Source organism: Nymphaea colorata, chromosome 8 (genome assembly GCF_008831285.2).
Source record: "Nymphaea colorata isolate Beijing-Zhang1983 chromosome 8, ASM883128v2, whole genome shotgun sequence".
NCBI classification, from domain to species: domain Eukaryota; kingdom Viridiplantae; phylum Streptophyta; class Magnoliopsida; order Nymphaeales; family Nymphaeaceae; genus Nymphaea; species Nymphaea colorata.
The window spans coordinates 16,024,836-16,037,651 of NC_045145.1; the positions used below are offsets into that span (position 1 = coordinate 16,024,836).

At 40.3% G+C, this 12,816-nt stretch overlaps 1 protein-coding gene across 1 annotated transcript; it reads right to left on the minus strand.

Moving 5' to 3' along the window:
• Positions 1-1,239: 1,239 nt before the first annotated feature.
• Positions 1,240-10,033, minus strand: LOC116258645 (putative 1-phosphatidylinositol-3-phosphate 5-kinase FAB1C). The gene is made up of 11 exons (XM_031635914.2): positions 8,229-10,033; positions 7,227-8,021; positions 6,991-7,141; positions 6,563-6,907; positions 4,928-5,776; positions 4,498-4,829; positions 4,255-4,381; positions 4,001-4,171; positions 2,189-3,709; positions 1,831-2,088; positions 1,240-1,746 (listed from the first exon to the last, which is right to left on the minus strand). Exons 1-11 carry the CDS (start codon positions 8,846-8,848, stop codon positions 1,504-1,506), a joined length of 5,412 nt encoding a protein of 1,803 aa, XP_031491774.1. The 5' UTR covers positions 8,849-10,033; the 3' UTR covers positions 1,240-1,503.
• Between the last annotated feature and the right edge of the window lie 2,783 nt (positions 10,034-12,816).

Consider the following 12,816-nt stretch of genomic DNA (forward strand, 5'->3'; position numbering starts at 1 on the left):
TCTCACACCTTGGCTGTTCATGGCATCGGTAATACAGGAAACAAATAGCCTGTATTGGAACGTTATTACGAGGTGCATATAATTGTTTTTGAAGTTTCCTGTTCACACCATTAGAGCTACATGGCAAGAGGGCAAGAGAATGAAGAGAAACAGATAACAACAGAGACAAAGAGACAGAAATGAGAGTTATATAGCGATAGAAAGAGAAGTGCCTTACGCTTTCTCCGCTAAACAACAGTCTCTGCCGTACGTCACCTTCTTCACCTGGCCAAGCACGCCCACCAACACTCGCAATGAACAGTACTGGAGAAAAGCAACGAAGAAGTCCAACAGTCGTGTGACGTTTCCCGCGGTAACAAATGGTCTTCATCATAATCGGATTCAATGGCGACCTCATTATAGAGATTGCAAAATCACCTTCATCGGCAGAGCTTTAACGCATCGGAAAAGGCGATTTCTGATCATAAGCAAGATCCCGTCATTGCATCACCGAGTCGCTCTTTTCTGTTTACCTTCCACCGTCGGGGTATCTCTAATTCCAGAACCATCGGTCAGCGTTTAAGAAAACGACGGTCATCAACGACATGAGGCGTCGTCAATCGAAACATGCATTGATGGAGGGAAGAAAGCACTGAAAAAGATATTACGTCACGGCAACGACGGGGCAACGAGACGCGTTAGAGGAGCTCCTTCTAACGATTATCGACTGACGATGTCGCTTGCCGGCATCAGAAAATATTGCGAGCATCGGTGAGAGTCGTGTGCATCGTCAAGGATACTGAAAGCCTCTGACGGCGGCGAAAGGGACACCCTCAGGGATCTTTGTTTTTCTTGTAGCCACGGTAGGCAACAGCAGCCACGCTGTCTGCTGTGCGCGAGGCCGATGCCTCCTCCTGTCCCTTTTAAGGGGCCTCCCAGGAGGATGGCGGAGTGTCTTCTCTTCATGCCATGGCCTTCACTGTCGCAGCATGAACAGACTCCATTCCCATTCTTCAGCGGCTCACAGCCTTCACAGGATGCCTGGGCTCTTCAGAGATGCCACCGCTAAGGTTATTCAGAAGCTTTACATGAGGGCCGAATATTTCAAGCCCTCCTAGAAATTGGATTGATGTTATGAAAAAACTGGAAGGTACCAGATTTTTCAAACATTTGCAACAATGATGCATTCACGTGGAGGAGTGTGTGTGTGTGTGTGTGTGTGTGAGAGAGAGAGAGAGAGAGGAAGAGAGGAGGAGAAGTTTTCCTTAACATGACCTTTACAAAAACCAACATTTGGATAATAAGAAATTGTTGCTGCTATCGCCAGTAACATCTCCTGCTGACGAATGAATATCATACAATTATGCAATCAAAGGAGCAAAAATATTGGAAACATGGATACATGTATTGTTTACAAAAGATGCAGGCATATTCAATGGAATGGCATTCCTTATTGGTTACATGAAGATCAATTTTAGACCACGAACTCAGTACGAGAAAAGGACGAAGGACAGGCAATGAGGATCACTGCTCAGGGACCATGAGAAAGTAGGAGGCAATGGCTCTCCTGAACCTCTTCTTGTACTGTTTGGGTGAAATAACAGTGGGTTCGGAATTCTGCCCGCGAAGAATGCCAGCAGTCTTCGCCCATGTCTCGAGATGCTTGTCCCATGTGTATTGTCTCATGAAATCAATTATTCCCAAAACCAGCTCCTTCCTCTCTTCATCGACTCCAACGAGCAACGAGTAATCCATCACGTCCACTGACTGGAAAATAAATCAGAAAACTAAAATGAGCATATGGAAACAGATTGATGGAGAAATCAGATGGAACTTAGATACCAAAATTACCGTCAAGAAGGAGGTATCATTCCACACAGCCCTTTCTAAACAGTGCTTGTCCTCACTCCTAAGAAATATTGGGTTTGTCCGCAGCACCTCCAGAAAATTCTCGTCTAACAGAACCTCAGAATTGTCTGCATTGTAACGTGATCGGGTAGACCCCTTTAGATCGTATGTTCGTGAAATTGTTCTTCCAAAAAACAGATTCTCCATCACCATGAAGTCCATCTTTTCTTCTTTTCCAGTCTTGAGATATTTTGTTGTAACCTAGATATGTTGCAGCAAGAGAGCCAGATCATACACAAGAAAAGGAGAAGCACTTTAAAGCTTTTAAAGGAGATTATCAGTAACACACAACACAACCAACCTGATATATGCCGAGGACTTTTGCGAGGCAGGTCGGGTAACCTGAGCTAAGTGCATCTGACAAGTACTTGAAGTAATACAGCGCAAACTCCTCAAAGGATGCCAGCTCAGTCCTTGTGACCTGCTTTATAATGAATCTCTCATCCAGCGTCTTTGCAAAATAGACGTTGCTTTTTCCACCTTGGGCCCTCCACCTCCGGCAACGGCTTAGAGATTGCAAAAAATCAATCTCGTTCGGAGAGCATTTTCTCCTCAAACCATCAAAATGTTTTGCAAAATAACATGTAACAGCAAATCTGACCTTGCCACCGGGGAGTAGTGAATCACCATCAAATGACATCTTAAAATGTGGTGACTTTGGTGAGTCAGAACAATAAAGTCGTCTGGGAGATAAGGCACTGGCATCAGATCCATAACTTCTGAGCTGGATATCATCAGAACCTATCTGGTAGTTGATCTGACTATGGGCCAAATTATTTTCATCAACAGGTTTAGATCCATCTACATGAATTGATTTATCATATATAAAGGACTCGTACTCCTTGGAACTAAGGGCATATGTGATGATACTTGTAGGTTCATTATCGTAAACAGCTACCACTATATTGTTTCGACCTGTTGATGGCAACAGCAAGCTTGGTCCTTCACTTAACATGTGATATGAAGATGTAAGAAAAGATGGAGTATAATTTAAGATGGCATCAAATCTTTGAGATGTTTTAGGAAGGCCTCTGTAGTAGAATTTCCGCATGTTTGGAACCGGGGTCTTAACTAAGCTGTCGCAATCCCCTGAAACATGAAAGGACTTGGCTGGAGATAAACCCGGTGAGGTATGGAAAAGGCTTCTTCTACTCCTCTCTCCAAATCTCAGTACAGAATCAAAAGAATAAACTCTCACAGGAGCCATGGCTTTCCGGCAACGGTCACTAACAATTTGATTTGCTCGGGAAATGGAACCAAATTTCTCAGCATCTTCTGATGGTGACACCTGGGTGTTCAGACCACTCAGAGATTCTGTGGAGCCCGTCCAGGCAACATCTATGTTCTCAGACAGAATGGAACACTCTAATGACATGGATTCAGATGCCTCAGTGAGATGACAAGAATCTGATTGAGGATCTTCAGTATATGGACTGCCTTCAGTAGATCTAACATAATCGAATACATCTACATCACTGGAATCATGGTTGAGAAGCAGATTTTCCTGAAAACCAAAGAATTTGTCCAAGGCACTGCAGAACTTTGGAGAATTCCCGTTATGTAGAGGAGCAAAGGCACCATCTCTAAGAGATGTATCAGCCTCAGTGCAACTATTGGATGCAGAAGAACTTATGCACTGAATTCCGAGGTCAAACTTTGTTGGGGATCTTGTTGTTTTAACCAATGAGTCCAACGTATGGAGACGATGATCCCAAACGTACGAGTCAACTAGGAGACACCACCTGAGGTAAGCAAGCTCAAAGATACTTGCCCCTGACACCACCTGACAACAATTCTCAATAGCAGCTCCTCGCAGCAAGCTCTGGCAGATTTACCAATCAAACAACTTCATTACAAAAATCTGTATTGTAAATACATTTATCAAATTTAACCAGATAAATGAAAGAAGCAGGAGCAAAAAGCAGAATTCTGGCTGGATTGTTTGCCAAACTAAGATAAGTCCAACCCACTTTAACAATCAATCATTCTTCACGATTACTAGTGACATGTAAATAAAAAACATTTCACACCATTGTTCAATTATTACTGCAACCATTATGAGATAATTTATTCATAACAGCTAACAATCAAGTCTAGGGACAGAATGACTTACATCATATTCACTTTTTTCGGCTCTGATCAAAATTTTCAGTTCTGCCATGTAGTTGATGAAGTCATTTAGAGACATGGACTCAGAACCAGGTCCAACAGTGGTATATTGTTCTTCCATCCTTTGAAGTGCATCAAAAACTTCAGTGTAAAGAATTTTCATTTTTTCAGAAACCTGTAGAACGAAAAGGAAACAATATTAAATATGTACCGATGCCTTTTTTTATCAAGATGTGAAAATCACTATTTACAGCATACATCAGCTGCCTCCTTTGTGATCCACTCCTGTTGAACCTGACTTCTATATTCCAGGAGTAATGATGGCAGGAACACGGTGAATATGTCAATGGGATCATAACAGAAAAAGGCAACTGTGTCCCCGTACCTATAAGAGTCAACTTTTGACCTTTAGTATCCAGCAGATATAAACCACAACAACAAAAAAAAGGAGGTTCTAAACGAAGACAGATTGCCACAAGCTAAAAGAAGTTAATAGCATACCCGTAGTAGTGAAGGCAATCTCTCTGCAGAGAGTGGCTGCAGCTTGCAACACGTTTTGCAGTTGCATTATCTGAGAAGCTAAGCTCCAAGAACTTTCCAAAAGACAATCCCCAGGCAGCATCAGACATGATGACTCTGTTCTTTGCCTCTGAAACTCCGTCTTTACGGGCACACTTTAAACATCGATGCCACATCCATATTTTCCCTTCAGGCTTTCCAGGAAGGTTTAATGAAGGGATACACTTTACGTACATACTTACACTACCTTGCTCGTGGATGTAGCGTCTAACATGAGCTTCAGCTGGTTGACTGCATGACATGCAGGGTGAAGCCTGATAAGCAAGCAGCAGCAAGCAGTCAGTCAGAACATTGCATTAAGTTAACCAGATGCATAAATAAAACAGCAAAGACATGAAGGCACTAAACTAACCTGGTTAAAGAGATCGTCTTGAAGGAATCTTCCTAGTGGCTTATCAGAAATACCATAAAACTTAATCCGTAAGAGCTGGGATTGTTCACATACTGTTCCTTTGGTCAAGCATCGTCTAGAAAACAAAACTGCTATACCTTGCTTTGTCTCTACTCTTGGTATAAATTCTTGGGATAGGTTTTCTCCTTCAATGGCATTCATTTTCATTCTCTCACCAGAACTATCATTCTTGCTCGCAATGTCTAAACCTCCTTCTTCCGCTGCCCAGATCTCCTTAGGCATCCCTGTCATAATTGCATCATGAGAAGAATGTACCAACAAATCCTTTACCTTCTCACACTGAGATTCAAGGCATGAGCTTGGCATTACATGTGAAACAAAAGCCTCAGGACCTCCAGGAGGCACAGTCATATCCATGTCTCTATCCGTCTTGGAATCTAAAGCTGTAGGAGATGAAGCAAACATGAAGCTTGACTCAGCACATTCATGCGGTAACTGGAGGATTTCATGTTCTGAATTGAAACTTGATGTCCACGTATTTTGTGCTTGAACTTCCAGCTTCGGAATAGGAATTGTTAGTTCACTAAGCGAGCTAGATGCTTGAATTCTATCAACAGCCTGGACAGTGCCTATGTAGGCATTTGACCTAGAGATTGAATTGGTTCTGTTAACATTCAATGGCTTTTCTGGTAAAGCAGTCGGGGGTTCCACAGGGAAATTCGGCAGGGTTGCACCTTCATCAGCAAGGAAGGATGTCTCAAGCAATAAATGATAAGCTGCAAAGACAGCATATTGCACAACGTGCTTCACCTTCTTCAGCTCTTCACGAGGTGCTCCTCTAAGTAGGACCTTCAATATATATATATATATATATATTAGTCAGTGTGTAGATCTTTGCAGTACAATCAGATGGCATCTGCTACCTAAAGCTGCAAACTGCACAAGCAACAAAGGCACTAGACAGAAAATTTATTCCCCTTTAGGCACACCATTTTCAAAAGTGCCAGGTGCATGATGCAACAAGAGCTTTTCAAATTTTTGCAGGAGAAACCTAATAATGGTAAATGTCCATGGACAATTTACATTGTAAACACAGGAATAAATTGTAAATTAGACATAATAATAATAAATAACCATTTATTCATTTGGTCTCTCAGAAACAATACATAGTATGGGGAATCTACCAAGTTGATAATCCTTGTATAATAGCCAAATAAAGCAGAAATAGATTCAGCTGAGTCTGTGACCATTTATGATACTGGTGGTCTCAAGCAGATCAAAAAGAATAACTACATGAGACGACAATCAACTTGAAGTGTGCATCCTGAATGGCAAAACACCCGAACTGCAAATGACTTGGTGCATGTGAAGCCAAGATACAATCAGGTCAATGCAATCTCGGTGAAGAGAGTGAGTCATTCCTGATGATCCAGTTTGGTCAAATTTAAACTTTTCACATGCAGCCCATCTGATCCATCCAGTTTAGATTGATTTAGCAAGCCATGGAATGTGCTGGATTTTCAAACTATTGATAAAATTTACATTCCAATTTCGCTTGAGATGACATCAGACTGAGTGCAAAATTTTCATCAGCAAACCAAATTATGATTTAGGAATAGGTCAGCACAATCTTACCGTGCAGCCTAAGCGTCTCGGGCAACCTTCAAGAAACATCAAAGTCTTCTTTGCCGGTTTCTTGTTAGGAGTGTCAGTAGCTTGATATTCCTCAAATGTTTCTAACCGGAAAATCTCACATTGCCCCAACATTGGTGAAATAAGATCATCAACTGAAGGGATAATTTGAGCACCTGTGGTCCTAGCAATGCGCTCCAGAACTGATCTTTTAACATTTAAGACCAAGGATATGTCCTTGCTCAGAAGGTGTTCTATGGCACGAGGTGATACACTCTTTTCCACCAGGACAACATTTGGGTGATGGGCCTGAATCTTTGAAACTTTCATCTTAATATCATCCATCTCCTGCTTAAGAAAACACAAGGTTTCAGAGACTGTCATCCAAATGAAGTCAACATGTTAGCAGATATGGAGAAAAAACATGCTACCTGATTAATCAAAGTATCAATTGATGCTAGCTGATTTGGAAGCTTCTCATATTCCAGTGCTCCAAGCAGAAGCAACTTGGGATTTTTGTACCGTGAAGTCATCCGCTTGTGCTTCATTTTCTTGGAGAAAACAACCCCCTTTATTAAAACACTGTCAAATGCAAAGCCCCTCTATTATAGAACAGTACAAGGCAAGAAACTAGGCGTTATTAAATGAAGATAACATAAAAAATTACCTTTCCCTTGGATATCCACATGCAATGCATTTAACCTTTACATAATCACAAGGGTCCATGCTGCCACCATCGTTTGTATCAGGTTTCACAAAATTCGCAGATTGCCAAGCCAAGGAAGTAACTATCTCTACCCAACCATCCTCTATTTTGCCACTCCCCGCATCAATACCCTCCCCCTTCAACAGCTGTGAGATAAGAGCCCTGAAATGACCATGAATCACAGCTCTCAGAGACTCTTTGTGCTGCTCATTCAGTTTGTCTTTTTTCTTCACAATATCATCTCCAACACTATTTGATGAAAACTGTAAGTCAGTAGTACCAGAGAACTCGTCATCAGACTCGAAAACAGTGTTTTCAGTTTCCTCATTCTCATCCTCTGGAGGCAACCAAAATTTGTCATTATTTTTGTAGTCCAAAACCAACAAAAATTTCTGCTGTTGATTCTGAGAGTCATAATCAACGCTGCAAGCAGGACTTTCGATTTCCTCAACATTTTTTCTCGACCTCCCTGAAGTCTGCACCTGTTTTTGGTGTAGGTGGAAGTAACCCTGGGATTTTTCATATTCCAGTTGACAATCAGGGACAGGTGAATCAACTTTCTCAGGGCTAAGGCCCGTAAAAGAGGAGTTGTCAAAGGGAGTCGATGTAGCTGACTTGAAACTACATACATCACTTATAGTGTAAGTACTACTCGCATCTATATCAGAAATAAATCGATAATATTCACATCTTGGAGTTGAGAAGTTCTCGGTATCATCAGGGTCTGTACAATCGCATGTTTCTGCATCATAAGTCCTACAACAAGAAGCATCAAAAAACCGATCACCATCCATAGTAACTCAACAACAAATACGAAGTGTAACAGAACGGAAGAAAAAAAAAAAAGACAATCAGTTTGTACAGTGAGCGAACACCGACAAGAATAAAATCCAAATTATTTCTCTCCCAATGTATCGTACATCATCAAGCACAAAAAATATAATCTAGGCACGGGGAACTTACTTGTCATAACATCTAAGAGACACTGGTGGTAGCTGATCTGCAGGACTTAATATATTCAAGGAACAATTTCGCTCATGTACAACATTGCCAATGCCATTAGCATTATCAGGTTTGCAGGCCAGGCCATTTTTGCACTCTTCAGCGCCACAGAGTCGAGCTACTTCTGAATCACCACCCAAGGTAGTAACACCAGTTGTCTCACTGAAAGAAAATGAAGAATGTAGACTATTTTCTGAAGCATTCATAAGGGTGTCATTCTCAGTTTGCTTCACATGCCCATCCTGTTCTAAACCACGAAGACACAGCTTACACAATGTGGTGGTGAACTGCATATTGCCTAAACGGATTTCTGATTTACAATTTTTCAAAGAAACCGTGCTGTTCTGCATACATCCTGCACAAAACGGCCTGCCGCAGACACAGCATCGCCTTCCATGGTTGAACGCCACACAAGGTAAATTGCATTCAAAGCACGTGTTGTAGACCTCATGACAAGTGCAAGTATTCCCAGAACAATCAGCCAAATCACTCTTCAAATTTAGCCAAGATCTCACTTTCTCAAACAAATGGGAAAGAGAACTATCTAAATATCCATATAGATGGAAGCTGCTGTCATTCATGATAAAGCAAGACCCTTCGTTCTCCAAAGAAGTGGAAAAAAAAGGATGGCACAAAAGGATAAACAAACCCAACCTTCCGTAGAAAAATATGGAGGTTTAAAGTTGAATCCCGCGAAAGCAAAACAAGGAATCTTTAGAATTACAAGCTTGAGTGTTCAACGGAGAAAAACTATGCAGGTATAGGAACAAGCCTCAGTTAAAACCAAGAGGGTGACGAGATGATAGATTGCACAAAATAAGTTACGAAGATTAGCCGGTGTGAATGAACACTCAACGAAAATGCTTACATTCACACAACCGGTCAGCAAGCAGACCTACTAAGATACAACCAAATTCGCCTGTCTTCGTTAGTTCCTCTACTACTAAAATTTCGATACAGCAGTTAGAACCTCCTTGAGAAATCCAAAACAACTCTCTGTGGAGAAGCTCAAAGTATCATCAACGACAAAGGAGCAACAATCCTTAAGCTTAAGCTATTTACAGTTTCGTGCACAAATCAAAAGAGAAACCAATCAATCCAAGGAAATTATCAGTTCGGATGACAAGAGAAAGCCAGTCAACCGATCCCCAACTTATCGAGAAATCGTCCAAACAATTCTTCAGGCATCAGATAATCCAAGAACGCCACAAACCCCTAATCCCCAAGCACAATTACACCCAATCCAAAAACCAAAATGACATACATACTCCATAGCCAAACACCAATCAAGAAATCCGTTTCCATTCTGCGGATTGAATGTTTAATTCCAAAAAAGCACGGGCAGTTTCTACCCCAAAAGAAAGAGCAGAAACAAAGAAAGACTGATACGATCAGAAATCGAGACCGCAGAAACTATCACATAGACCAAGAAGAAGCCTGATTGAACTGGCGGAACTTATCTGACCACCACCAAAAACAGATCCTACCCAAGAAACTCAAATAAGGGTCAGGATCAAGAGCAAGAAGGACAACAATGCGACGGAAAGAGGTTCTCCTCTCCTCCTCCTCCTTCCCCGACAATTATTCTCAGCTATGACATCCAAAAACAGGACTCCCATGACCACGCTTATAGGGACGACGAAAACAACAAAAAGTCGAACAAAGTGTCTCTGGTTTTCTTTTTCTTCGTTGAATTCTTCTTAATGAGAATGGCTGAAGCAGCCAGCGGAAAAACAGGGGCAGCAAATGCAATGGCGTTGAAGAGGAATGGAGGGAACTCCGAGAGGAGTTTCGTATTTGAGGGTGAAGTGGTGGGAAGTTGGGACAGCGGCAGACGCAGTGCTGACGATGCGCGTACCGAAAGTGGAGGCGGGGCCCCACGTCGGACGTTCTTTTCTTTCCTTGTCGGGTCGTATCTGATTTTTCCTATGAATCTTATACCTTCTTGTAGAAGAAAGTATGGTGAAAATCTTCGGGGAAATTTTTGATTTTCGCGTTTTCCATGGATTTGATCGACCTCTTTGCTTTGGGTCTAATCTAATTTGAGAGTTGAAACCAGAAAATATCATCTAGACGGCATGGGAGTCAGATTGTTGGACGCAGACTGGTTCAGTGGATTGGCTGAAGAAATTTGAAACCGACTAGGATTAGTGGCCAGATTCAGGTAAAATATACAATTTTGTAATCTGAATTTATTAGGCGAGTAAGGTCCAATAAAGATTTGACCTGGTAACATATAAATTTCAATATCCTGCTAGTTGGATTCAATTTTGTTTTTAAAGAATGGTCTAAATTCAAGCAACAAATTTAATAATCAGAATCTCATTAAGTTGAATCGAGTAAAAGCTAAAATCAAAACCGTTTATACTCGAATTTAGTAAGGGGTTTGATACTGCCTGCCCAAAAACATCTAAAATAAAAGCGACTTGTACTAACGTGTAAAACCAAGTTGGACTTAGAAAACGAAGATGGAAAAGGTTTCCCACCAATAACAGTTCCGTGGGAAAACTTTTCTAAGTAATTTTTTTCTGACAAACACGAAAGTGGGTGCGGGTTTGATTCCTAACGGTCAACCCCTTAATCGTTAGGTTTACGGGCAGGTCTTGCTCAGGTGGTGACTTTTACCAAACCCAAACCGGACGGATTTCACGAGATCCGGTTCCCCTTCTGAATTCTCATTCTCATTTCATATCCAATCTCGAATAAGGTCCAAGTCTTCTGGATCTCATAAAATTTTCTTCTTCGAATATGATTTTCAAGAAGAAGGGAATCAAACATATTTTTGAATTCTAGCTTTCAGCTTGGCCTTCTTGAATATGATTCTCATTAGGAAATCTCGTGTATTTGTTTGGTCCTTGTCTAATAAAGCTTCACCTTTTGATTTGGATTCTAGTTATTAGGGAAAATGGGTTTCAAAAAAATATGACTTTCCATAGTTCTGTCTTACCACGCTTCGTTTTTTAATACAGAATCATTTCAATCATATATTTAGTACTTTTATAGTTTCTCATTATTTCTTGTATTAATATCAATTCTAAACCACACTGAGCTGGTCTAACCCGACCCACTTGAGTTGAACCCATTAAAATAAATAAACAAATAAATAGATAAGAACAAGTATTGAGGATGCCGGTTGACCAAGTACATCCACTCCATTGCTTTTTATTGTGGAAGATTAGTATGTACAAATTAATGAAGGCCCATTAATATAGTTTGATAGAAGCAATTCCAGCTCGATTAGACGGTTATGTGTTGAGCTCCAGCTCGACTCAATTAATACTCGAGAAACTAGTTTGAATAGAATTGATATTCATCGTTACGTGTTGAGTTCGAGCTCGACTTGATTAAGCTCGACAAACTTGTAAACTTGTTTGAATATATCGATTTGATTAAGGCTCGAACTCGACTCGACAGTTACGTGTTGAGTTTAAATTGAACTCGATTATTTAAACGAGTCGACTCATGAACTCGAGCTCGACTCGTTAAACAAATGACTCAGCTCAAACTCGTTCACGAGCCGTTGTTCACCCTTACTCACAATCAGAGAGAGAGAGAGAGAGAAGTAGGGACCCGCCTTTGAAATTCCAAGTTAGGGCTCCACACAACTTGGATGTCAAAAAAATGACAAATTATCAATATTTGTTCTTTGAAATATTATGTCTCTGAAAATTATTAATGCTGCTAAACACGAACATTAAATTCAACTATCATAACATCAGATGACCTACAAATGAATGCGTGTAAATTAATTTTTTGCAACTTTTCAAAAAGTAGCTAGTTGATGCTTCCTTTTTTCCACTTCATGGTTTTATGATAATCTAATGTAATACAACAAACAGTTAAAGATCGGTACGCATTGTTTATATTTTATGAACCGAGACCGAGACATGTATATATATATATACACGCAAGGCATTGAAATCTTTAATCTGACTTTGAGTAAAGCAATGGGCGATCTTGATGTGGTTGCGAATTGACTTTGAAAATCTTTGAAAAATAAACGAGTGTCACTAATAATTAACTTGGATCATATCCAACAACAGAGAATTATTGATGTTTTCTGATGCATTGGCACCCTCACATATAAAAGTCTATTATTTTCAACATAGATGTTTTTTGTTTCAAATTATCACGCCCCGCACCTACATCACCTTTTGGAAATCGCACCACATCTTTTCCAAAGCTCTCGTCACATGTTAATACCTTTCGCTTATATATGGTTTTAAAAAAGGGACCCTTTTCTACAAATATTTTTTTTAATCAAAGCTATACTTTCATTAAAAAAAAGGTCAAAGAAGCAAATAATATAAGTTAGCTAAAACAGCAGGATTATAAGTCGGTGATTGCCAGAGAATAATATGTTGAGGAAAAAAACTTAGAGCGAATGCCTTGTATTTTTTTCAGGTCAATGGAAATTCAGTTCAGACTCTCATTGAACAGTCAATTTCCATGCAAAATATGTCCCTTACGAAAAAAAATAGCGAAAGTCCGTTGATTAATTAAAATTACAGGCAAATGGTGGGACCTAAAATGCAAATTCCCTGTTTTC

What these genes read in the sequence shown, in the direction of transcription:
- LOC116258645 (XM_031635914.2), bottom strand. Translation starts at nt 8,848, where the DNA reads ATGAATGACAGCAGCTTCCATCTATATGGATATTTAGATAGTTCTCTT. An exon ending in CGAGACGCTTAGGCTGCACG is followed by an intron (nt 5,777 to 6,562) that starts GTAAGATTGTGC and finishes TATATATTGAAG; the next exon opens with GTCCTACTTAGAGGAGCACC. An exon ending in AAGTCCTCGGCATATATCAG is followed by an intron (nt 2,089 to 2,188) that starts GTTGGTTGTGTT and finishes CAACATATCTAG; the next exon opens with GTTACAACAAAATATCTCAA.